Source organism: Marmota marmota, unplaced genomic scaffold, assembly GCF_001458135.2.
Source record: "Marmota marmota marmota unplaced genomic scaffold, marMar, whole genome shotgun sequence".
NCBI lineage: Eukaryota > Metazoa > Chordata > Mammalia > Rodentia > Sciuridae > Marmota > Marmota marmota.
Window position 1 is genome coordinate 66,632,023 of NW_026000174.1, and position 24,965 is coordinate 66,656,987.

The 24,965-nt window shown below is 58.1% G+C and overlaps 3 protein-coding genes across 8 annotated transcripts in view; 2 read left to right on the plus strand and 1 right to left on the minus strand.

Annotated features, from left to right (window-relative positions):
* Positions 1–6: 6 nt before the first annotated feature.
* Plcb3 (phospholipase C beta 3) lies at positions 7–16,360 on the plus strand. 4 transcript variants are annotated; one of them, XM_048789067.1, is made up of 32 exons: positions 7–142; positions 2,658–2,735; positions 3,002–3,070; positions 3,153–3,293; positions 3,491–3,570; positions 3,651–3,704; positions 3,795–3,870; positions 3,972–4,072; positions 4,650–4,816; positions 4,907–5,053; positions 6,050–6,290; positions 6,456–6,540; positions 6,619–6,805; positions 7,510–7,715; positions 8,687–8,783; positions 8,864–8,948; positions 9,225–9,349; positions 9,576–9,730; positions 9,816–9,977; positions 10,592–10,691; positions 10,777–10,881; positions 11,010–11,101; positions 12,137–12,290; positions 12,378–12,413; positions 12,508–12,676; positions 13,031–13,181; positions 13,271–13,347; positions 13,454–13,543; positions 13,630–13,687; positions 14,171–14,257; positions 14,331–14,550; positions 15,443–16,360. In XM_048789067.1, the coding sequence occupies exons 1-31, from the start codon at positions 44–46 to the stop codon at positions 14,532–14,534; spliced, it is 3,678 nt and encodes a 1,225-aa protein (XP_048645024.1). In that variant the 5' UTR covers positions 7–43; the 3' UTR covers positions 14,535–14,550; positions 15,443–16,360. The 4 variants fall into 4 exon arrangements, with proteins under 4 accessions (XP_048645024.1, XP_015333661.1, XP_048645026.1 ...); XM_048789068.1 differs by lacking the exon at positions 15,443–16,360 and adding an exon at positions 2,070–2,130 and having other exon boundaries at positions 27–142; positions 14,331–14,905; XM_015478175.2 differs by lacking the exon at positions 15,443–16,360 and having other exon boundaries at positions 14,331–14,905.
* Positions 16,361–16,800: 440 nt separating this feature from the next.
* Bad (BCL2 associated agonist of cell death) lies at positions 16,801–24,957 on the minus strand. Of its 3 annotated transcripts, none has more exons than XM_015478186.2 (4): positions 24,901–24,957; positions 24,305–24,508; positions 17,969–18,159; positions 16,801–17,244 (listed from the first exon to the last, which is right to left on the minus strand). In XM_015478186.2, the coding sequence occupies exons 2-4, from the start codon at positions 24,498–24,500 to the stop codon at positions 17,119–17,121; spliced, it is 513 nt and encodes a 170-aa protein (XP_015333672.1). In that variant the 5' UTR covers positions 24,501–24,508; positions 24,901–24,957; the 3' UTR covers positions 16,801–17,118. The 3 variants fall into 3 exon arrangements, with proteins under 3 accessions (XP_015333672.1, XP_015333670.1, XP_015333671.1); XM_015478184.2 differs by having other exon boundaries at positions 24,800–24,911; XM_015478185.2 differs by lacking the exon at positions 24,901–24,957 and adding an exon at positions 24,604–24,752.
* Positions 24,749–24,965, plus strand: part of Esrra (estrogen related receptor alpha) — a 26,729-nt gene continuing 26,512 nt past the window's right edge. Inside the window, exon 1 of the mRNA XM_015478180.2 lies at positions 24,749–24,779. The gene's annotated coding sequence lies outside the window, so the exon portion shown is untranslated. The remainder of the gene's footprint in view (positions 24,780–24,965) is intronic.

Below are 24,965 nucleotides of genomic sequence, written 5' to 3' on the forward strand. Positions count from 1 at the left end.
CCGTCGGTGCTCCGTGGGTCTCCGAGCCGCCCCTGGTTCGGCCATGGCGGGCGCCAGGCCCGGCGTCCACGCGCTACAGCTGGAGCCGCCCACCGTGGTGGAGACCTTGCGGCGCGGGAGTAAGTTCATCAAATGGGACGAGGTAAGTGCAGCCGTCCCCTGCTCAGCCCAGATCCGGGGACTCCTTCACTCAGGCTCAGGCAGATGCCGGGGACCCTCAGTCAGCTTCGCCTGACCACTTCGCCTTCTCTCCCAGCCTGTCCGGACTCCGGAAACTTGAGTCCCCAGGCGTCCCGATATTGAAGACTTTGTCCCCCCAACCCTGTCCCTTGGGTCTGGTAAATTGTCTCCGCTCCTTGGCGCGGAGACTTTGAACCCCAATAAATCCCGCCCCGCTTTCATTCGCCCTTCCCACCCCTTCCTGCCAGACTAATTCTGGTTCCCCTATCCTGGCCTGGTCCCCAGACCCCTGCACGGCCCTGGACTCCCGGGCCGGCTCAGGGCATCCTATCCTGGGTGCGTACCCTGGGACTTCCCGCTTCCCGGTGCGGTGGCCTGAGTAAGCCTCTTCATTCATCACTTCTTCACCCTCTCTGCTAGCACCCCTTCGCCCTGCTTCTGGATCCCAGCCCAGCTCCCTGGTCAGGTGGGAGCATCAAGTCACCCCCTGGTGGAGAATTTGCCCCCTAAGTTCCTCCACCCTGGGAACTTTACTCCCCACTCCTTAGTCTTGGGACTTTGAACCCCAATAAATTCTGGCCCCCCTTTCAGTATTCCTGCCCCTGGTGCTTTGCAGATGTCCAGGCCCCCACCTGCGGCTCCCCATCGGGGTTCTGCGCCCCGCCTACAGTTTTCATAGTGCCCCCTCCTCTGCCCCTTGGGCCCCTCCTTCCCCAAGGCCTCCACGGGCGGCCAAGAGAGCTTCCTCGCTGTTCTTCCCAGTGAGGCCACAGGCCTGGAAGACGCTGGGCTCCTTTCCGGCTGGGTGCGGCGGGAAGGCGTGGGAGCTGGGGCGAGGGGAGGATTGGGGGCGTGGCCTGAGCGGCAGGTGTGCTGGTGTCGGGGTGCCTGGTCTCCCCCTTGGCCTGGGAGACCCCCCTCCCCCTAGGCCAGCCTGAAGGGAAAAGTTTCTTCTTTTCCTTCCAGTGTGATAAACCCAAATAAGGAAGTGGGAACAGGGAGAGGGCCCTGGGGGTGCGGTGGGGTTGCTGACAGGGCTTGGAGCTGGAGAGTAGGGGACCTGGGGCATGTCTAAACGCCAGACTCCTGGGGAGGGTCCCAGAGAGGCCCTTGGAGCAGTACTCCTCTCTCCTCACACTACTGGGAGTCCACAGCCCCAGGGCAGTGTTGGGAATTCCCAAGAGAGGTTGACCTGGGTGTTACCACACTGGGATGAAAGGACCACACATCCCAAAGATTTGGGGGCCTCTGTCCCTGTGTCCCCAGATCAGCTGCTGTCCTTTTTCATCAAAGCCTGCAATGGGTGGGGCTGGTGCAATTCCCATTATACAGAAGGGGAAACAGAGGTCTGGACATTAGAGGACTAGCCAGGCCCCACTGTGGGTTGTGGCTATGGTTAGGAGCTGGGAGCAGGGGACTTGGAATCCAGTTTCCCAGGTCAATGGGCCCTGGAACTTCACTGCCGGCAAATCCTGGCTCCTCTTTGTGACCTTGAGCAAAGCCTTAGCCTCCCTGTGCCTCAATTTCCTCATGTGTAAAATGGGGATGACAACAGTATGTCCTCACAGGGTGGTCAGGGGCTGAGAGGGCTTGGAGTCATTGTGTGCACCCAGTGGAGCAGCCAGAATGTGGGCCACCATGTCTTCTCTGAGGGGATTGTCCATCAGACTGCAGTTCAGAGGGGGTGGGAATCCTCTAGCTGCAGAGGAGTTTTTCCTATGGCCACCTGGCCCCTCCACCCTGGCTGATTCTAAGCCCTTGATGACACCCCTCTGGCTGCTGGTCCTGAGTCACATGAGGTGGCGCTGGTAGTGTGCCAGGGACTGGGTCCTCCTCAGAAAATGGGACTGATGCACTCGCTCTTCCATGTCCCCTGGCTTGTCCTGCAGGGGGGACTCGTGTTTTTGTAAGAAGGGGACAAATCTGAAGGCTGTGAGGATTTCCTGTAAGGTACACGGTGGCACATGCTGGACTTTGAGACACAGTGAGGGGTGGCAGGCCAGGCATCGTGGGTCCCCAAGGGGTGCAGGGGAGCCACAGGGTCAGACTGCCGAGTCCCCAGCTCTCCTCCCATCAGCATTTCATAGCAGATTCAACTGGGGGACAAGGCCCCCTGTCCTGGAGCTGTGGCCTTCTGGGGAAGCCAGTCCCAGGGCGGGGTCGGAGAGGCCTCCCAGCAAGTGGGTGGGATCCCATGGGTAGAGAAAGAAGGAACGATGAGGCAGGAGCTGGGCCAGGAGGAAAGGGCAGCTAGTGGCCCATGTGACTGGGTCTTAGGGAAGGGAAGCGAGGCTGGGAGGGGCACGGGAGCCAAAACACTGTCTGTCACACTGAGGACCTTGGCTTTGTTTTAGGGGCTTTAGCAGCGGCGGACCTGAGGGCTTCAAGGTTTCCTAACCTTAGCTCACTGGCAGAAAGCCGGGTGGACAGCTCCCTCAGACCTTACCCTGACCCCTGTTGTTCCGTGCTGTGCCTAGGAAGCCTCCAGTCGTAACCTGGTGACCCTGCGGGTGGACCCCAATGGCTTCTTCTTATACTGGACAGGACCCAACATGGTGAGGGCAGATGCTGTTCCGGCTCATGCAGGCCTAGGTCTCTGTGGAGACCCCAGCCCTGCATGACCTGCAGGTCTGCCTGGGGGCTGGGACCAGCTGCTGGCTGACCCCTCGCAAACAGCCATCCACACAGGAAGTGCTAGGGGTCGGGGCTGAGACTGGGGCTGCTGCTGGTGGCCACTCCCCAGCCTGGGTGGGGAGCTTGGGGGCCCCTGCTCTCTTGTCCTGCATCTCCTCAGACCCACCCTGGCATCTGGTTTCCCCAGGAGGTGGACACACTGGATATCAGTTCCATCAGGGACACGCGGACAGGCCGTTACGCCCGCCTACCCAAGGTGAGTACCAAGGCCCAGGACCGAGGGCAGGAGGCCTAGGGGAATGGGGTTGCCCTTCTCACCCTCAGCTCTCATTACTCAGGACCCCAAGATCCGGGAAGTGTTGGGCTTTGGGGGTCCTGATGCTCGGCTGGAGGAGAAGCTGATGACGGTGGTGGCCGGCCCAGACCCAGTAAACACCACATTCTTGAACTTCATGGCCGTACAGGATGACACAGTCAAGGTGGGCTGGGGCCCAGGAAGCCCCCGGGAGACCCTGCTCATTCGCTGAGTTGCTTGTCACTTAGGGTCGCTGCTGCATTCTGCACTGTTTTCTGATCTGTGCATCAGATCCCGCTCTGGGCGTGGACTGGGGCTGGGCCCGCCTCTCTGTCCCTGCTGCTCACCTCCTCCCACTCCCACTGAATGCCAACCCCCCAGGTCTGGTCGGAGGAGCTGTTCAAGCTGGCTATGAATATCCTGGCTCAAAACGCCTCCCGGAACACCTTCCTGCGGAAAGCGTGAGCTTCGGCTGCCCTGGGGGACATCGGGGATTCCGATGGCCTTTCACAGGGTGTGACCCCTGCCCCTACTTCCCCAGATACACGAAGCTGAAGCTGCAGGTGAACCAGGATGGGCGGATCCCTGTCAAGAAGTGAGCACCCCTTACCCCTCAGCATCTCTCCTGTCCTGACCTTGGTGACCTTTGCCCCCCACTGACCCTGAACCCTCCCATCTGCATCAGCATCCTGAAGATGTTCTCTGCAGACAAGAAGCGGGTGGAGACGGCACTGGAGTCCTGTGGCCTCAATTTCAACCGGGTATGTGGAGTGCGGGCAGGAGCGGGCGGGGTGTTGCTTGGGTCTCCACTGCTTTGGAGCTAGCCATCCCTGGGCTCTCACCTCACACCGCTTGCCCCCAGAGTGAGTCCATCCGGCCGGATGAGTTTTCCTTGGAAATCTTCGAGCGATTTCTGAATAAGTTGTGTCTGCGGCCGGACATTGACAAGATCCTGCTGGAGATGTGAGCGGGGCTGGACCCTTCTCCCCACCCCTGAGCTCCCATGTCTGGCCTCTGCATAGTGTGCCTCTAGCCCACTGAGGAGAGGGGGGTGCTGGTGGACTAGGCCTCAGAGTCCAGGGTGAGGGGGCCAACCTGCGAGCGCCTCACAGTGCTCAGAATCTCAGTGTCCATAGCTGTTACGGGTGGCTGAGTGACAACCCTTTGCCAGGGTTGGTTTCATCTCATCCACTCTGCAGATGAGAACCAAATGGCCCAGGTGTGTTGTGGGCCCTGTCAGCCCACACAGCCAGTGGGCTGAGATTAGCTCCAGGCTCTGGAAGTACAGGGTAGTGAGCTGGATACAGAGCAGCTCCCAGTGCCTTAAAAATGCCAGTGCTAGCTCGTCCTCTGCCTGGATGGCACTGAGCGGTCGGGAGCGTGGATGGGGTCCAAAGGGGTCGGCCACTTGCCCAGTGATCCAGTCTGTGGGTACTTGAGCCAGGCGCAGGCCTTCCAACTCCCTCTCCCAGGGTGAGGGCCTGGTGTGGGGGTGTTGTTGCAACTCCAGCCCAATCCGGCTTCTGCCCGCCCTCTCCAGAGGTGCCAAGGGCAAGCCATACCTGACGCTGGAGCAGCTCATGGACTTCATCAACCAGAAGCAGAGGGACCCGAGACTCAATGAAGTACTGTACCCTCCCCTGCGTCCTTCCCAGGCCCGGCTGCTCATCGAGAAGTATGAGCCTAACCAGCAGTTCCTGGAGCGTGGTGAGTGGCCTCTGGTGAGTGGCGAGAGGCAGGGGACGGTGGTGGTGGAGGGCGAGGGCCCTGCTGACCTGCCCCCGCCCCCACCCCCAGACCAGATGTCCATGGAAGGCTTCAGCCGCTACCTGGGAGGGGAGGACAATGGCATCTTGCCACTAGAAGCCCTGGACCTAAGCGCGGACATGACCCAACCACTGAGCTCCTACTTCATCAACTCCTCACACAACACGTACCTCACAGGTGAGATACCTCACAGGTGAGCGGTCGGAGCAGGGAGCAGGCAGCCAGCTGCAAGCAGTGGGGAGTGGGAGCCCGAGCAGGGAGCAGGGAGCAGGGAGCAGAGAGCAGGGAGCCAGGAGCAGGGCGCAGGGAGTGGGGCTCCCGGCCCCCCGCCCTCCACCCTCCGCCCTGCACCTCCTCCCTCCTTGAAGTGCAGTTCTTTCAACTCATTTGCCCGGGTGGAAGGAAGAGAACAGACAGTCCTCTGCCCCACTTGAGGACAGGAAGCTTCCCGGGGAGGGGCTGAGGCCGCCCAGCTGTGAGGAACAGCCTCTGCGGAGGCCTGGGGCTGGAGACCACTAGGTGGTTAAGAAGAGGAGGGGGCTGGTGGAGCTTGGTGTCAGGGCGCTTGCATGCGAGGAGGCCCTGGCTTCTGTCCCCAGCACTGCCAGAGAAAGAAGAAGCCAGAAAGGAGGCCAGGGAGGGGAGGGTGTGGGCTGGGGCAGGCGCGGGGTGAGGGGCTGGGGAGGGTTTTGGAGGCAGGTGGCGGCGGGAAGGGATGTGAGTGGTGTGCTGTCAGAAGGCTGAGGCCAGGTGCTCTGTGGAGACTGGGCTGGAGGCAGGGAGGGGCCTGCGGTCCCCGAGGCAGGAGGTGGGGCTGCGGGGAGGAGGCTCTGGGGAGCCAGGGTGGTTTGGGAATGGCCCTTGTGGTTCAGGCTGGTGGGGCGTGTGAGGGGTGGGGGTTCGTCTCAGAGGGGGTGAGCCCTTGAATGGGGACCAACCTGGCCACAAGCACTGGTGGATGCCTGCTCTGCCACTTGGGTGGGCGCCAGGGGCAGGGGTGCAGGAGGTGCTGTTGGCTCCACAGTGAAATGAGCAGGGGCTCTGCAGAGTGTCCCAGGGCTGGACCGTGCTGCTCCGGGAGCCTCTGTGTCCCTGGCACAGCTGGCTCAGTGTGGAGTGGGGTGATGAGGAGCCAGACTGGCAGGCAGCTGAGTGACACGGCCTCACCCCCAGCGGGACAGCTGGCCGGAACCTCGTCGGTGGAGATGTACCGCCAGGCGCTGCTGTGGGGCTGCCGCTGTGTGGAGCTGGACGTGTGGAAGGGGCGGCCTCCCGAGGAGGAGCCCTTCATCACCCACGGTTTCACCATGACCACCGAGGTGCCGCTGCGGGATGTGCTAGAGGCCATCGCTGAAACCGCCTTCAAGACCTCCCCCTACCCCGTCATCCTGTCCTTTGAGAACCACGTGGACTCGTGAGTGGGCCCCTGACCCAGGACCCCCGGGAATCTCTAACATGGAGACCTCTGATGGGGACCCCTGGTGGACCCAGAGACGGCCCTCCCACTGTGCTCTGGTGACCTCTGTCCTGCCTTGCTGAAGCTCCCCAAGGCACCTCTGACCTCTGACCTTGCCAACAGGGCCAAGCAGCAGGCCAAGATGGCCGAGTACTGCCGCTCCATCTTTGGGGACGCGCTGCTCATTGACCCTCTGGACAAGTACCCGGTATGGCGGCTGGAGCTGAGGCGGGGTGCGGGGTGGGGAGGGTGCCTCAGCAGACCCTGACCTACCCACCCCCTCCAGCTGGCGCCGGGCGTGCCCCTGCCCAGCCCCCAGGACCTGATGGGCCGCATCCTGGTGAAGAACAAGAAGAGGCACCGGCCCAGCACCAGTGTCCCTGACAGCGCCGCGCGCAAGCGGCCCCTAGAGCAGAGCAACTCCGCCCTGAGCGAGAGCTCTGCCACCACTGAGCCCTCGTCCCCCCAGCTCGGTACGCTGGCTCAGCCTTGACCCTGCCTGACCCTAACCTCCTCCTTCTGAACCCTCATGGTACCCTAGACCCCCGAGCCCTTCCTCGCATGCCACTGAGCCTGGCCCAGTCCAACCTCCTGGTGACCAGCCTGCACCGAGGTCCACTGGCTTGGGACCCTCACTGACCCCGGCACATCTGGCTGTGGCCAGCTGGATTTGGCTGTAGCCAACTCCTGACCCCTCAGCCCTGGCCCCCACAGAGCCAGGCTAGGGCTCTTAGTTCTGACCTCTGACCCTCAGGCCCCTGGCCCCTGTCCTATGACCACCCAACTCTGCCCACCCAGTTGGGTGTAAATTCAGTTAACCTTTAGCCTGTCGTCACTGGGGTCCCTCTTCATCTGAGCCGCACCCTGGGTCTGGCTCTGCCTGACCCTGACCCGCCACTCACCTTGTCACCTTTTCCCCTGCTGTAAGGCTGTTGTGCCCAGACTCTGGCTTCCCACCCCCCACCCATCCTGTCCACCTCCTGCTCTGTACACTCCAGACTTCACCTTGACCTCTGACCCCTCTGGCTCTAATACCATGGAAGCCTGCCCCTGCCCTTTCCCCAGGTCACACTGTCCTAAGAGTGCCACACACTGGTCACAGCCCTCGAGTTTCCTGAGCATCAGTGTGTGATTCTGCCCTTTGACCTCTGGACCCTTGTGGCCTTGCCTTCTGCAGGGTCCCCCAGCTCGGACAGCTGCCCAGGCCTGAGTAACGGGGAGGAGACGGGGCTGGAAAAGCCCAGCCTGGAGCCCCAGAAGTCTCTGGGTGAGGAGGTCCCGAACCGGGGCCCTGATGTCCTGGGGTCTGCTGACCGTGAGGATGAGGAGGAAGATGAAGAAGAGGAGGAATCTACAGACCCCAAAAAACCCACCACAGATGAGGTCAGGCCCACAGGCGGACGGGAGCGGAGGTTATACATATTCCCTTCTCAGATTTGCCAAGTGCCCACCATGTGCCAGCGTATTGGTGGGTGCAGGGTACTCCTGACTGTGTGAACACCCTAGTGAGTGTGTGTGCACACGTGTGCTCTTCATTCAGGCACAATAACAGTGCATGCACAGTTATTCTCATAAGCTAGGCATGGTGGTGCATGCCTGCAATCCCAGCAGCTTCAGAGGCTGAGGCAGGAGGATCACAAATTTGAGGCAGTCTGGGCAATTTAGCAAGGCCCTGTCTCAAAATAGAACATAAAAAGAACTGGGAGTATATCTCTGTTAGAATGCCCCTGAGTTCCATTCTAAATGTCCCTCAAAAATGAGCAGCATATCCCCATTCCCAGTATCCCCCAGGAAGGGGTGAGATGCGGTCGGTGTGGGATTGTGGGGAAGGGGAGTCTGACCTGGGGCGGCGTTGGGGGGGGCAGACCTCAGGAGGTGGGAACAGTTCATGCAAAGCCCTGGGCTGGGCTTCAGTTCAGGAGGGGCCAGTTCAGGGTGGGAAAGTGTCATGAGGAGCATGAGCAGTGGAGGTGAGAGAGTCAGTCTGGCTGTTTGGGAGATCATATTGGAGAGGGGCCCAGAGTGGGGGTGGTGCGGGCAGAGCTGTCTGTTTGCGAGGTAGTGTTGGAAAGTGCCTAGGAATGGAGATTGGTGGTTCACATGCTCAACTGAGGGGTTCCAGCTTCTGGGGGTCAGGAGAAGAGGAGGATTGGGGGACTGTTGTGGAGGAGAGGGATCCCAGGCATGGTGCCCAGGCCTGGAAGAGGCCCTGGACTGTCAGAAGACGTGGCCGGGGTGGGGGCATTATGGCCCTTGGGAAAGCTACTTGCGAGGCAGCAGTGGGGGCGGGGTCAGCGCCTCCTTGGGAGGCAAGCGAGGGACTTGCACTGTTGATTGGGGCTTGGGGTTTGCAGGGCACGGCCAGCAGTGAGGTCAATGCCACTGAGGAGATGTCGACGCTGGTCAACTACATCGAGCCTGTCAAGTTCAAGTCCTTTGAGGCTGCTCGAAGTGAGTGGGGCTGGTGGTGGGTAGGAGCTGTTCCCACCAGGCCCCGCCAGGCCTGACACCCTCCCTCTGCCAACCCCCAGAAAGGAACAAGTGCTTCGAGATGTCCTCCTTTGTGGAGACCAAGGCCATGGAGCAGCTGACCAAGAGCCCCATGGAGTTCGTGGAGTATCCTCCGGGGCCTCGTGGTGGGACAGGGTGATGCTCGCAGCTACTCTGCCTAAGCCCCACCCAGGGTCCTGGCCCAGCAGCACCTGGGCTGGGCGGGTCTGGACCATCTGGGGGGCCTGGCTAGGCTGAGCAGTGGAGGCCAGAAGGGTAGCATGAGCCCACCTCCGCCAGGGTTGGGTGGGGGACTTGCAGGAGTGCAGGCTCAGGGCAGGAGGGGGAGGCCAACGGGGGTTGGGCACCAGTACCTGCTGCGTCCCTGACCGCCAACCTCAGATACAACAAGCAGCAGCTCAGCCGCATCTACCCCAAGGGCACCCGCGTGGACTCCTCCAACTACATGCCCCAGCTCTTCTGGAACGTGGGCTGCCAGCTCGTCGCTCTCAACTTTCAGACCCTGGGTGAGCCCTGCCCTGCCTTGACCCTATACCATGGTGCCCCAGGGCCAGGCACATCTTGCCTGAAAGGACTGCTTACTCTGTCTGAATTTGGACCCTGTGATACCATTTGATCCCACCCCTGGCCCTGGCCCTGGCCCTTGGACTTCACTTACCCCCAATGACCATTGTCCTGCCTGACTCCTGACCTCATTCAGCCTGCTGACTGACCCCTGTCCATGTCACCCAGATGTGCCAATGCAGCTCAATGCAGGTGTATTTGAGTACAATGGGCGCAGCGGGTACCTGCTCAAGCCTGAGTTCATGCGGCGGCCGGACAAGTCCTTTGACCCCTTCACTGAGGTCATCGTGGATGGCATTGTGGCCAATGCCTTGCGGGTCAAGGTGGGGCAGCAGAGGGCTTGGGCCGTGGGTGTTGAGGGGCAGGATGCTCAGCCACCGCCTCACCCTCTTGGCCCGCCCACCCCAGGTGATCTCGGGGCAGTTCCTCTCTGACAGGAAGGTGGGCATCTACGTGGAGGTGGATATGTTTGGTCTCCCCGTTGACACACGGCGCAAGTACCGCACAAGGACATCTCAGGGGAACTCGTTCAACCCCGTGTGGGATGAGGAGCCCTTTGACTTCCCCAAGGTGAGCAAGCCTGACCCACCCTGGCTCTCAGGGGGGATTAGGGTAGGTAGGGTAGGGTTAGAGTTATTTCCGTCACTGGAGCAGGACCAGGCTCACAGGTGGCCAGTGAGGGTTGGAACATGGGGGAAGGGGTCCTGAGACCTCCCAGGCCCTGCATGTCCAGAATCAGGCTTGGGCCTTCTGCCTACCTCTTGGTGACAGAAAGAAACAGAAAGGTGAGACAGAGAGCAAGGACCAGCAGGAGGTCCCACAGCCTGCCCAAGGCGGGAAGCTCTTGCTCAGGACCCACCCCTGCTCAGTCCCCCGATCTCCACGTTCTCACAGGATCTGGGGAAGGCAGAGACAGGCAGACTCCATGCTGGACTGGAGCTCACTGTAGTTCTGGGCGGTTGATGACCTGGCCTGTCCTGCGGTGGCCTGAGGGGGTCTGTCTGCCTGTACTCTTGGTTCAGGGCCCTGAGGGCCCAGTCATCCAGTGGGCCAGGCCATGGAGATGTGCGGTCAGGTTGGTCAGCTTGTATCGGGACCTGCTCTGGGCGTCAGGCCTTAGTGACTGGTGTGGTTGCCCCGTGGCTCGGGCTCTGCCCCGTGGCTCAGCCAAGTCTGTCCCTCAGGTGGTGCTGCCCACGCTGGCGTCCCTTCGCATTGCCGCCTTTGAGGAGGGTGGCAGATTCGTGGGGCACCGGATTCTGCCTGTCTCTGCCATCCGCTCAGGTGAGCCTTGGCGGGTTTGGGCAGGACGGGGGCAGTATGTGGGGGACCTGCCCAGGCCCCGCTGACTCGCCCTTCTGTCCCCCAGGGTACCACTACGTCTGCCTGCGGAACGAGGCCAACCAGCCACTGTGCCTGCCAGCCCTGCTCATCTACACGGAGGCCTCTGACTACATCCCTGATGATCACCAGGGTGAGCTGGGGGCAGAGGGGCAGCGTGGAGTGGGGACGACAGCCCTGAGGGCAGGTTCCTACCCTGCTGTGACCAGAGCTGGTGGGGAGGGTGTGACCATCTGAGAGCCTCGCCTTCTGCCTCCCCAGACTATGCAGAGGCTCTGATCAACCCCATTAAGCATGTCAGCCTGATGGACCAGCGGGCCAAGCAGCTGGCCGCTCTCATTGGGGAGAGCGAGGTGAGCCTGCTGGCGGTGGGAGCAGGCTGGGAGGTGGGCAGGGCTCAGGCTCCCCTTGACCCTGGGACCAATGCACACAGTTGCTGTGGGTGTGGGTGTGGGTGGGCTGGCTATGGCTGACCTCTGGGCATGGCCCTGCTGGAGCGGTCCCTGCAGCCCCCAGCTCTCCACTGTGTTTTTTCCTGGTGCTGGGGATGGAACCCAGGGCAAGCGCTCGGCCACAAAGTAGCACCCCATGCCCAGTGGTGGGATCTTAGGAGATAGAAGCATCCGAGAGGCCTTTGAATCAGATTGGACTAGAATTTCTCCCATTCTCAATGACCCAGGAGGCTAAGGCAGGAGGATCACAAGTTTGAGGCCAGCCTCAGCAATCTAATGAGACCCAGTCCCCCCCCCAAAAAAAAGGCTGGGGACATAGCTTAATGGTAAATCACACCTGTCCAAAAAAAAAAAAAAGGGTTCCTGGCTAATTCACCAGGGAAGTTTTGAGGCCACAAAGCCCTTAAGAACATGGGGCCTGTGAGCATGGAGGAGGCGGTGGCTTCTCTGAGGAGGGGTCGGGTGCAGAGGTTTAGCCGCATGCCCGGAGCCATTCCCTAGGGACCTTCGGCGGTGGGAAGAGATTGACTGCAATTAGGCCTTGGCAGAGCTGTTAGCAGGAGAGACTGGTGCCCGCTCTGCGGTCATTTCCTTCGTTGATTTAATCAGGAGCTGAGCAGTGAGGGCGAGGGACTGGGCCAGGGTGGAGGGATCCAGAGAGCAAGGATTCTTGGAGCTGGGCCAGGCCTTTCCAGAACCATCTGGGAGTTCCTGAGCACAGGCAAGGGGCTGGGCACCTCCCAGTCTTATGCCCTAGGTGGACAGGGGCTTGGAGGGGTTTGCTTGATCCACTTTATTCTCATCGGCAAACAGACCAGAAGTTGAGCAGCCAGATGGGCTGGGGAGCTGGCAGGGTGGGGGGCCTGGAGACTGAGCATGGAAGGGCTTGGAGAGAACAGCCTTTCTGGAAACAGTGTCCTCTTCCTCCACCCCCAGGCTCAGGCTGGCCCAGAGACATGCCAGGAGACCCAGTCTCAGCAGCCAGGGGCCCAGCCATCCCCAAACCCCACACCCAGCCCACTGGAGACTCCCCCTCGCTGGACCCCGGGCCCTGCCACCTCCCCCACCAGCACCTCCCTCAGCAGCCCAGGTAAGGGGCAACCCGGGCCAGGGGTGAGCTGAGGGCGAGGCCCCGCCACCCTTCCTGCAGCCTCTCACGGAGGCCTCTCCTCTCCAGGGCAGCGGGACGATCTCATTGCCAGCATCCTCTCAGGTAGGGAGGAGCGCCTTGGGTGTGGGGCCACCTGGAGGGCACCTGCCCAGCCCGGCCCCTCCACCACCCTGCCCACTTGCACTCTGGTTCCCAGAGGTGGCCCCCACTCCGCTGGAGGAGCTCCGAGGCCACAAGGCTCTGGTGAAGCTCCGGAGCCGGCAGGAGCGGGACCTGCGGGAGCTGCACAAGAAGCATCAGCGCAAGGCCGTGGCCCTCACCCGCCGCCTGCTCGATGCTCTGGCCCAGGCCCGGGCTGAAAGCAGGTGCCAGCACCCACTGGTCCCATGAGTCTCCCACAGACTCTGCCACCCGAGCTGTGCCCCCTGGCAGGAGTGTCGGGCCCTGTGTGCACATGGTTTCCATGGTGGGTGGGCGTGCCGAGCGAGGGGCCCCGACCCCACAGGAGTATTTGGTGTATGACGGGACCCGAAGCTTCCCACACCAGCCCCAGATTCCTTCTCCTGGGGGTGACATTTCTGTTGACGTCCCCCTAAGGAGTATTGGCCACACAGGCTTCTCCTCCTGGGTGGTGTCTGCTGTTGCTGCTACCACATGCGCTGTCCCCACTGCCCTCCCGTGTGGTGGACTCAGCATCACCCAGAAGGTTCTCCCTACAGGGGTGGGGCCGCCGATGTGGAGGACGTGAAGGAGGAGGAGGAGGCCAAGAGGTATCGAGAGTTCCAGAACAGACAGGTGCAGAGCTTGCTGGAGCTGAGGGAGGCCCAGGCGGACATAGAGGCTGAGCGGAGGCTAGAGCACCTGAGACAGGTGAGGGGGCATGTGGTGGCCAGGGAGAGCCTGCCTCTTGGATTAACCTGGCGTTGGCCTGTGGCACCCATTGGCTGCTGTGTCCCCAGGCTCAGCAGCGGCTCAGGGAGATCGTCCTGGATGTGCACACAACTCAGTTCAAAAGGCTGAAGGAGATGAACGAGAGGTAAGGCGGAGACCCTCGTGTGGGTGTGGCAGGGACTCCTGGCCCAGATGAGGACCGGACCAGGACCCTGCCACCGACCTTCCCCTTCCGCTACCGGCTTCTCCAGGGAGAAGAAGGAGCTGCAGAAGATCCTGGACAGGAAGCGCCACAACAGCATCTCTGAGGCCAAGACAAGAGAGAAACATAAGAAAGAAGTGTAAGAGTGCTGGGGCCAGGAGTCGGGGGCCCGGGCAGGCAGCACAGTGCCCAGGCCCTGAGTCCATCCCGCCTCCCTCCTCGCAGGGAACTGACGGAGATTAACCGTCGGCACATCACCGAGTCCGTCAACTCCATCCGTCGGGTGAGTGCCACTCTAGCCTCGCCCTAATCCTTCATTCATCAGAAATCCCTCTCCTAGCGGGGCGTGGTGGTGCTGGAGTGCATGTTATCCCAGGCCTCAGGAGACTGAGGCAGGAGGATCAGGAGTTCAAAGCCAGTCTCAGCAACTTAGAGAGGTTCCAAGCAACTGAGTGAGATGAAAAAATAAAAAGGTCTGGGGATGTGGCTCAGTGGTTAAGTGTCTCTAGGTTCGATCCCTGGTAAAAAAAGAAAAAAGAAGCCCATCTCCTTGGTGTCTGGCCTGGTGGCACGCTGCCATCCAAAAGCTGATAGGACCTTCCTCCAGGGTCCCAACAGCCCCCTGGTGCCTGCTTCATATCCAGGGACAACTGTCTGCACCAGTGCCCAGTGGCTTTGGAGCTCCCTGTAGGTCATGCCCAGCCTGAGCCCCAGGACCCTGACCTCCCTCAGGGTCCCTCAGCTGAGCCCTTGCCCACCCTCACAGCTGGAGGAGGCCCAGAAGCAGCGACATGACCGCCTAGTGGCTGGGCAGCAGCAGGTGCTACAGCAACTGGCAGAAGAAGAGCCCAAAGTAAGGCCCTATAGGAAGCTGGTGGGCAGATGCTTGGTGGCCTGGCCTCCCTGTGACACCCATCTTCCTGTAGCTGCTGGCCCAGCTGACCCAGGAGTGTCAGGAGCAGCGGGCGAGGCTGCCTCAGGAGATCCGACGGAGCCTGCTGGGAGAGACACCAGAGGGGCTAAGGGACGGGCCCCTGGTGGCCTGTGCCAGCAATGGCCATGCACCTGGGAGCAGTGGGCACCTGTCTGGTGTTGACTCGGAGAGCCAGGAGGAGAACACGCAGCTCTGACCTGGCCGGGCAAGAGGTGGCCACAGGGCCAGGGTGGGCGCTGGGCAGAGGGCAGGAGGTGAAGACACTAATGCTTTTTTTTTTTTTTTTAACTTTTTATCTTTAGAAATTATATTTTTTTAAACCTGGGGCAAGTGCCCCACACTAACTCCTTTCATCTTCCTGGGGCCCCGTTAACCCCCAGCCCCTCCTTCCTAACCTCAGTCCTAGGGAAGGGGCTGGGCTGGGCCGGGCCTTGCCCCCATGACACCCACACCCAGATGGGCGTCCTTCCCTCACTTCCCAGGGACCACACGGAGCTCTGGGAAGCAGGGGTCACAATCTCTATGCTTTGGGGATTTTTTTACATGAATAAAAGTGGATTTCAGGGAGCCCGTGTGCGGTGTGGTTGAGGACTCCAGGTCCTGGACCCCGGGCCTGGAGTCCAGCTCTGCACTTCCCTTGGGTCCCAGGTTTCCTCTTCTATAGTTGTCCGTGGGGTCGAGGTCAGACCCCCGTCAAAAGCTGGTGGGCTTGAACTTGGCTTCCTCAATGCCACAGGAGGCTCTGGTTTCCCCCAGACCCTCCTGCCTCTGTGCCCTGTGACCCCTGGGCTTGTGTCCTGGCTCTCCCTGTCCTCCCTTCTCAGAGGTACAGGCTCCTTCAGGAAGCCTTCCCTGCCCCCTTCCTGTTGCCTGATATGATCCAAGCTCCCACCACCTTCTACTGGGCGGCTCTGGGGTCCCACGCAGGCAGTTGAGGGGGTGGTGGTGGATAGCCTGGTGGAACTGGGCTTTCATAAGTAAGCCAGTCAGGGGCCTGTCTCTGACCCCTGGAGATGGGAAACTGACAGTCCCAGACATGGTAGGGACTGGGACAACATGTGACCCCCTCATCCCTGTGAGGAAGATGTTTTGCCTGTTTTACAGATGAAGAAACTGAGGCCCTGAGCAGAAGCCAGGTGGTGCCAGGCCACAACTAAGTGGAGATGTCCTGACCTGGAGGCAGGGAGGGCACAGACCCTCTGTGGCAGACTGTCTTCGGCTAGCCTGGAAGACCTGCTCCATGCCTCTGACCACGGAGGAGCAGCAAAGACCCCACAGCGAGGGTGTGAGGGCGTGAGGGCCTGGCCCGGCGGGCTCCAAAGCAAGGCCAGGCTGGCACCTCTTCAAGGCCTCTCCCAGCTTCCTGGCGCTTCCCGGGCTGGCTGCTCCCTCCTCCAGAGGAAGGCAGCCTCTTATCTGGGCTTATCTCCTGCCAATTGAGTGTTTTCTTTGCTTTGTTTTTGCTGCAGCCTCCTGCAAACAGATGGGGTAGGGAGGCCAGAGAAACCAGGCAGCCGAAGTAGGGCCTCCCCAGGGCTGGGACCTGTGCCCTGGGCCCTTCCTCAGGGTGGATACCATTGCCTAAATGGCCCTCCTCCTGCTGTCAGACCTTGTCCTGTCCCCCAGTCTGCCAGTTCTCCTGTATGCCCATCCTGGCCCCACAGCGGTCAGCCTGCTCCCTCCCCGCCCACACTGGCCGGCCTTTACTTACCCAAACACTCCATGTGGGTCCTGAGTCCTCAAAACTACCCTGTGTGCTACTGAGCCCCTCAGAAGCCTGGCCTCTACTGCTACCCCATCTTTCCTGGGTCCCCTCATCCTCTTCTCTGCAATGACAGTTCCAACTTCAGCCCACCCCCTCCTGGCAGACCTCCCTGACTGTCCTGCCAGAGGAGGCTGACCCCTCTCTGGTTCTGGAAGCCTCTGTGAGCCAGACTGTGGAGAAGTTCATCTGTGTACCCAGCACAAAGCAATGGCCTGGACTACAGGGGTGCCAATAAATCTTTTGGAACAGAGCCCTGAGCCAGGTCCCCATGCGAAGCTTCTTGGTTCCCTAGTGATTGCGCTGCCCCTGCCCTGAGCACTCTGCCAGGTCCCCAAGCAGAGCTGGCCTTAGGCCGGCCACACAGTAGCTGCTCGAAAGTACTGACCCAAATAGGAACAAATGACCCCTCTCTGGGGAGCCACGGCATGGTTTACAGAGCGCGGGAATTCCAGTGGCAGCCGAGCCTTGGTTCCCAATTACCATACTAGAGATTAAGCGCCTGGCAGTCTTTGGGGCCCAGTCGCGTCGCCCCACCCCGAGGTGGCTCTACTTACTGCCTTGACCCATTCCCCGAATTTGTCCCTGGATGTCACCCAAACGAGCCTGTTTCCTGCATGTGTAAGCTGGGGGCATTTTTTAAAAATGTCAATGATAGAACCATCCTGGTCCAACCCCAAGCGACGTACAGAGGCGACGCGGCGGCACAGGTGTGACTTTTATTAGCATGTAGGTCGCTGGGCCCACAGCTTCCCGGCGGAGGAGAGGGCCCTGGCGAAGTAAGGGTTAAATCCCGGCTCGCAGCTTGGGCGGGACTGCCCAGCGCCCGAGGGCGGGGCGGCCAGCCGTGGGCGGAAAACCTTCAAAACTTGCGTGGACCTACCCTCTGCGCTCCCACGCGCCTCCCAGCCAAGGGACAGAAGGGTCCCCTCTGCACAGGCCTGCGGAGATTTCCGCCCACACCCAAGATGGTCGCCAACGGCGACAGGAACCGGTGGAGTTTGGGATGTGGGGACGGTCACTGGGAGGGGGCGGAGCCTCGCCTCCCCAAGTTCCGATCCCACCAGGACTGGATGAAGCGCGTCCAGCTGGAGCTTTGCCGCATCTGCGACGCTGTGCCCGCGCTCCTCGGGCGAGGAAGTCCCTTGGGGTGGGAGGAAGAAAAGGGTTAAGTTAATCGGCTTACCCAGGCGGATCGAATCAAGTACCTCCATTTCCGGAACCCAGTGTAGAGGAGATCCGGGGAGACGTAAAAGACCACGGCCTCCAGCATGTCCTGTACCGAATGGTCAGGGAGCCAGCCACAGAGGACGCTTAGGCCCTCAGGAATGGGGACTGTTTAGAGCCAGAGCTGGGGACTGGGAAAATGCCTAGGGATCTAAGTGGAAGAGCCAAATATCTAGCACCTAGAAGATGGGACCGCAATTCAAGAATTGACGTGTGCCCCACGCGATGGCGCACGCCTGTAATCCCAGAGAGGAATTACAGGGAGGCTAAGGCAGAGGATTGAAAGTTGGAGACCAGCCTCAGCCATTTAGCCAGATAGTGTCTCAAAAAACGGGGGGCACTGGGGATGTAGCTTGATGGTCAAGGGTCCCTGGATTCAATTCCCAGTACCCCTCCCCCCCAAATTGAAGAAATATCCCAAGAACCTTGATACCCGAAAGAGGCGGTCCGGGACTACAGGTCCCAACGTGCCCCGGGATATGACAGGACCTGGCGGGTAAAAAGTGATCCGGGACTACAGGTCCCAGCATGGTCCGGGACTACAAGTCCCAGCATGCCTTGAGACGTGGAAGGACCTGGTGGGGGCAGGCGGTTCGAACTACAGGTCAACGCACGCCGCACGCCGCAGGGCCAGCGCTCACCTTAAAGGAGCCCTCGAATTCGTCGCTCATCCTCCGGAGCTCGCGGCCGTAGCGCTGTGCAGCCCAGAGATTGGGGGGCGCCGAGCGCGAGCGGCCGCGGAAGGGGCTGGGCTCCTCTTCCATCTCTTCATCCAAATCGGTATCTGCGGGGTACGAGCTGTGGCGACTCCGGGTCTCCGTAGCCCCAGCGCCTGCAGAAGGGTTAGCGGGTTGGGGCAAAGTAAATCTCTGCTCCTCTGCGTCCCCCTAGCTGCGAAACCCTCCTGTGTAAATGGAAGGAAGCTCGGGGGCTTTTGTGGGAAATCGAGTTAAGGCCTCACTAAACCCGCACATCTTTGCTAAGTGCCAATAAGGGTCGAGGCCTTTTAGCCCATTAAATAAATGATTTTACACTGTGCTTGGAATTAAAGAGGCAGTGGTTGTAATTACTAGGATTAGGGAGGCGTCCTGCACAAGATCTGCAGGGGTCTCCAGAGGATGAGAACCTGGCAGCAACACTGATGCATCCCTCATCACACCTGCTTTGAAGAAAATGTCCAGAACTGTTGACTTTTCTTTTTCTGTTTTGGTACTGGGGATTGAACTCGGGGAGGGACACTCGACTACTGAGCCGTATCCCCAGCCCTATTTTGTAGTTTATGTAGAGACAGGGCCTCACTGAGTTGCTTAGCATCTCGCCATTGAGGCTGGTTTAGAACTCCAGATCCTCCTGCTTCAGCCTCTGGAGCCGCTGGGGTTACAGGCATGCACCATTATGCTGGGCTGTTTGTTGACTTTTTTGATGTGAAGTTTATGGAACACTTACTATGCATTAATTCCCTCCTTATCTTCCTAACCACCCTGAGAGTTGAGTACTACCACTGTCTCCGCTTTACGGATGAGATGACTGAGGCTTAGAGAAGACTTATAAGCCCTGAGGCTCGAAGTCCCTAGGTTTGATAGAATCCTGTGTCCACTGGGATGGACCTCATTCCCTGTCCAACCATCTTTAACTCTGAACAACTTCATCACCTTCACGAGGGCCTAATCCTAGCTTTACTCCCAGCAGGTGTAAAAGAGTCACACCTAATAAGGAGTGTGGAAATGCTCTGTGACTTGCCAGCACTGTAGGTCAGTATATTCAGAAGGATCTCTGTTGTGAGGTCTGATCTGGGTACCGTGTGCCACTCTTGACTCCTGCCAACTATACCTTGCTGCTCACACCAAGACCTAGGAATACTTCCAGGAGAAGAAAACCCAGAGCTAAGACAGCCTGGGGCACACACTTGGCATTCACAGACAAGGATGTCGGTCAGGAAGTCTTTGGAGGAGGGAAGATTTAGGCCAGGTGTGGAAGCTGGGGTGTATCAAACAGAACATCTCCCCTCTCCAGTCAGATCCCCCCCACTTAGAAGAGGGTGGGAACCAAAAAGGCCCACCCTGAGGTCAGGCAAGGGTACCTCAAACCCTCAGAAGAGCCAGATGGAAGTAGGTACAGACAGCTAAATCAGGAATCAACTGGGATGGGGCTGGAGTGCCAGGAACAGAAAAACTCCTGATAAAAAATGGGCCTCTCCGGGGCTTGAGTTGTGGCTCAGCTGTAGAAGTGCTTGCCTCGCATGTGGAAGGCACTGGGTTCGATCCTCAGCACCTCATAAAAATAAAATAAAGGTATTGTGTCCATCTACAACTAAAAAAAAAAAAAAAAAATCTTAAAAAATGGGCCTGCCTGCTTTTCATTTCTATGGGACGTGGGCAGTGGAGCAGGGATCAGTAATTCCGTGGGTTCAGCCAGGACCATGTTCCTGCTCTGGGACCTTGAGCCCGTTGGGGTCTTAGTGTATTTCTCTGTGAAATGGGGGCAATCCCTGTCTCCCAGGACCACTGGGAGAACACAGGAGAGCATCCCACCCTGTCCTTGCACATCCCCAGTGAGGCAGACACCAAATCCTCCCTATCTTACAGATGAGGAAATAGAGGCACTGAGGTTAGGAACTTTCCTGAGTCACAGTGGCACACCCTGCCTGCCACCAAATGTCCAGGCAATGTCAGCTTCTGAGAACTCAACATTTGACACGTGCAAGTCACCTGAGTGATGACTTTCCAATGAGTAGTGCTAACACTATCACTCTCCCAGGAATTAAGACAAGCAGAAGAGGCCTGGAGGATAGCTCAGCGGTATACCACTCACCTAGCACGCTGGAGGCCCTGGGCTGGATCCCCAGCACCACAAACACAACAAAAAACAAGCATAAGGGGCTGGGGATGTAGCTCAGTTGGTAGAGTGCTTGCCTCACATGCACAAGGCCCTGGGTTCAATCCCCAGCACAAAATAAATAAATAAAAGCATAGGAACATGGGCTAGGACAGATTGGATGTTTCCAATGTATGAATTCATTTAGTCCTCATCCTGTGCTAACAGGAAATTTCCTCACAGACACCATTTTACAGAGGAGGAAACTAAAGCAGGACAGGGTAATTTGCCCAAGATCATATAGCAAGTGGCAGGGATGAAGCCATGTGTGGTGGCACAGGCCTGTAATCCCAGCCACTCCAGGAGACTGAGACAGGAGAATTGCAAATTTAAGGCCATCCTCAGCAACTTAACATGGCCCTATGGACTTAGCCAGACCCTTTCTCAAAATAAAACAAAAAACAGATTGGGGATATGGCTGAGTGGTTAAGTGCCCCTGGGTTCAATCCCAGGTACCAAAACAAACAAAAACAGCTCAAAGCCTGTACTATGGGATGGAAGATTCTCAGCAAAGTAATGAATTTGGCAATATCAAGCCATGCCATCATCAAAATGATGCCCATTTGCATAAAATGGATTATTATTTTGTAGTACTGGGGATCAAATCCAGGGGTGTTCTACCACTGAGCTATATCCCCAGACGTTTTTTTTTTTTTTGTACTGGGGATTGAACCCAGAGCACTTAACCATTGAGCTACATCCCCAGCCCTTTTAAGTCTTTGAGACAGAGTCTCACTAAGTTGTTTAGGGTCTTGATAAATTGCTGAGGCTGGCCTCAAACTTGTGATCCTCTGCCTCAGCCTCCTGAGGAGGTGGGATAATAGGTATGCCTCACCATACTTAGTTGGGAAAACCAAAAGTATCTGTTTACTGGGGCAGGGGGGTGGATCCAGAAGATTTTCTGTGAACTCCCTAGGGAAAGAGGTCAGGTGTGCCTAAGCCAATTTCCCCTCTAGGGGAAGGGAGTGCTAGAGCCTGGGTGGATACCCAGTCCTGCCCACTCAGGCCATCCACCTGGAGTTTAGCCTGAGGCGGGATAGGGTGTGGGAGGGGACTGTGGTCTAGCAACTCACCTCCAGCTGTAAGCTCTGACTTACCCCCCAGGCTTCTGGGCAGCAGGTGGGGCCCAATACTTCCACCTTCCTGCTGCCACAGGCACCCTCATAAAAACAGTGCAGTTCAGGTACTTAGAAGCTGTGACGCTTCCCCACTAGGCAGGGCCAGGCCTAGATCCCATCTTTAGGATGCTAGGCCTCGCAAGCCCTACTACCCTGCCCTAGGAGGCAGAGGTTGCGGCCCCAGTGCTCTGTCCCACCCTGACCAGTGGCCTCACAAGCCATCAGCATCCTGTAGCCCCTGTGGGCTGAGACAGCAGGCCCCCACTCTGTCAGAGGGGATGAAATCAGAAAGCTCTAAGATGGGGGATGGTTAATATTTTCTGTCAAGAGCTAGGAAGCAAATAGTTCAGGTTTGGTGGCCACAGTCTCTGGGACAATTATTCAACTTTACGCTCACAGCTTGGAAGAAGCCACAGCCATACGGAGCTGACGGTACATTGCTGGGTCCCACTACAGCTTTATTCGGGACACTGAAAACTGAATTCTATGTAATTTCCCCTGTTAAAAATACTGTTCTCTAGATTTTTGTCCACTATTTTAAAAAGTGAAAAATCACTAGATGCAGTGCCACAGGCTGTAATCCTGGAAACTGAGAGGCTGAGGGGAGGATAGTAAGGTCCAAGCCAGCCTCAGCCACATTTAGCAAGATTCGTTCTCAAAATAAATACCCAGATACTTGGGAGGCTGAGGTATGAGGACCATTTGAGCCCTGGACATTCCCAGGTGCCCCAGGCCCAGCAACTGCACCTCCAGCTTTAAACTCTTCACGGCCCATTCTTAGACACAGAGATTTACCAGAGGCTGTGGTCTGCCAGCCCCTGCTGTAAGCCCAACTTCAGCCATCTTCACTTTAAACCTCCAGTGGGTCCTATTGAAGGTTTTTATTGAAGGCCATGGAGACACAGGACAGCAAGTGCTTCTGCACCTTCCCCTACGCACTGTTGGTAAGCAAGCATCAGGTCCTTCCTGCAAGGGAGGCCACCTGAACTCCCATTTAACAATCCAGCAGGAGCCCAATGGCAGGAAATAGAAGGGCAAAGAGATCCAATGTGAGCTGCCCTGCCCAGGTAGAAGGTTCCAGGCCACACAGTACAGGCAGGCCACTGGCCCTTGTGATCTTTTTTTGGAAATCACTTGCTTTTAAGACACTGATTATTAAATCAAACAGAAACATTTAAACTGGGTGTGGTGTCACTAGCCTGCAATCCCAGCTCCTCAGAAGGCTGAGGCAGGAGGATCAAAAGTTCAAGGCCAGGGCTGGGCTATGGCTCAGTGGTAGAGGGCTCGCCTACCATGTGTGAGGCACTAGGTTCGATCCTCAGCACCACATAAAAATACATTGTATGCACCTATAACTAAAAAATGAGTTTTACAAAAAATAAAAAATAAAATAAGTAAAATATAGGGGGCTGGAACTCTAGCTCAGTGGTAGAGCACTTTCCTAGCATGTATAAGTCACTGAGTTCGATTCTCAGCAAGGCATATATATAAAGAACAATAAAGGCCCAGTGACAACTAAAAAAATATTATAGCTGAGTGTGGTGGCACACACCTTTAATCCCAGCAATTTGAGAGGCTGAGGCAGGATGATCCCAAGTTCAGGCCAGCTTGTCTCAAAATAAAAAAATAAGAAGAGCTGGAGATATATCTCAATGGCAAAGTGTCCTTGGGCTCAATCCCAGCACCAACAGAATTTTTAAAAAGCTGTGTGCCAGCCTGTCATCCCAGCAGCTTGGGAGGCTGAGGCAGGAGGATCAAGAGTTCAAAGCCAGCCTCAGCAAAATCAAGGCCCTAAGCAACTCAGTGAGACCCTGTCTCTAAATAAAATATAAAATAGGGCTGGGGATGTGGCTCAGTGGTCAAGTGCCCCTGAGTTCAATCCCTATTACCAAAAAAAAAAACAAAACTTTTTTTCACTCAAAGTCCCCACAGACTGAGTGGGGCCTCAACTACCCTTCCCCACCTCCTTCCCCTGGGAGGCATACTAGCTTGAGGCAGTCTTGGCACCTGGGCCTCCCCATCTGCTCTTCCCTGTATCTGGAAAGGTCTTCCCACAGACATCTGAATGGCTCACCCATAGCCTCCTCCAGCCAGGCCACCATGTGGCTTCTTCCCAAGATCCACCCCAGTGACTCTGCCAGCCCCCAGGACTGTGCTTCTCTGTACTCTCTTTTGTGCTCCGACCCCAGCACACACCATCTTCTAATGCATTCCATGTTTCCAGCCTATCTCCCCCACCTCAGAAGAGTGCGTAAGCTCCACAGGGCAAGGACTGCTTCCCACTCACTGAGGCACCCCAGCAGCCAGAAAGGACTTGGCTTTCACAAGACCTCTCTGTTTCAGGTGCCAGCCCAGTGCCAGGCACCAGGGAGATGCAGGCTACTGAGAAATGCCCAGGCCCTCCTGTGCCCATCCTTCCATATGACCCCAGTGTTTCCCAACTCCCACACCAGTCACATAGCCTGGGAGGGCTGTCTTCCACTTGGGGATCAACTGCCCTTCCCTGGTACAAGGGCAGTTCCCTATGGGTGAGCCTCAGGGTGGAAAAGCACACACCTACCTGGTGGAAGGCTCTATCCCAGGGAAAGGTGGCACCCTGTGGCAAGCATCAAGTAGTCTTCCAACCCACCTCCTATTTAGTTAATACCAAGCACGAGTGACCTTAGGAGAGTCACTTGCCTTTCTGGATCACTGCCTGCCTTTCACCGATTTCTGTTCCTGGTCCCATAACAACAGATGCCCTTTTTGAGCATTTATTACGCACCATCTCTATAATCAATGCCTTCTGCCCATTCCTGCCAATTAACTCAATAGTACTACAAAGTGGTGGTGATTGTTTGGCTTGCAGAAGAGGAAACCGAGGCTCAGAGAAGTTAGGAACTCCCCTCAAAGCTTTCAGTGAGTGTGGGTGCAGCTGGAGTGTAGGGAGTGACTGGGCTGAAGGCAAAGTTGATAGGCAGGTGGTGTCAGTGGTGGGGAACCTACCTCCATGGTTGCTGCTGCTGGTTGCCTGCCGCTGCTGGTGACCGGTGTCCCTGGGGAGGCCTGGAGCCAAGCCGCAGCCTGGTGGTTGATTCTTGTAGGGGCCTGGCCGGTCCCCTGCGGGGCTGGGGCCCAGGCCCCCTTCTGCGGAGCTGGAGTCTTCCTGCTCACTGGGCTCAAACTCTGGGATCTGGAACATGCTCTGGGCTGCGAGGACAAGATGACAGGTAGTCAGGGTGCAAAACTGGGGAAACGGCGGCGGTGGGAGACAAGGGACAGGTGTCCCTTTCTCCCTCTAATACCTTAGCTCATTTAGGCCCGCCGGTCCTTCCAGGCCCTCATCTATCTACTGCATCTGGTCGGGCAGGGAGCTCAGGGAGTTGCCCAGGACCTAAATCTCCCCTCGGGGCCCAGGTGCTCGGGAGCAGCCCCAAACCCCTACCTAGGCCCCGCCCCTCCCCTCCCCGCCCTGCCGGTGGTTTGGCACACAGGTCTCACCCCAAGCCCGTTCTCAAGGCCCCTGACCCGGGCCCGCCGCCTCCCTCTAGTACTGAAAGTGCCCGGCCCAGGTTTCCTGGGTAACGGGAACTGTCACCGACCTAGTCCAATCAGCTCTCGGAATGAATCGCGGGTTGGCCCGGAGGCGGGGCCACTCCAGGCCGGG

Coding starts and splice junctions, on each gene's coding strand:
- Bad (XM_015478186.2), bottom strand. CDS start 24,500: ATGTTCCAGATCCCAGAGTTTGAGCCCAGTGAGCAGGAAGACTCCAGC. Junction 18,160..24,304: donor CAGCAGCAGCAACCATGGAG/GTAGGTTCCCCA, acceptor ACCCTTCTGCAG/GCGCTGGGGCTACGGAGACC. Junction 17,245..17,968: donor AATTCGAGGGCTCCTTTAAG/GTGAGCGCTGGC, acceptor TCCCACCCCAAG/GGACTTCCTCGCCCGAGGAG.
- Plcb3 (XM_048789067.1), top strand. CDS start 44: ATGGCGGGCGCCAGGCCCGGCGTCCACGCGCTACAGCTGGAGCCGCCC. Junction 6,541..6,618: donor ACCCTCTGGACAAGTACCCG/GTATGGCGGCTG, acceptor CACCCCCTCCAG/CTGGCGCCGGGCGTGCCCCT. Junction 13,182..13,270: donor GGCTAGAGCACCTGAGACAG/GTGAGGGGGCAT, acceptor CTGTGTCCCCAG/GCTCAGCAGCGGCTCAGGGA.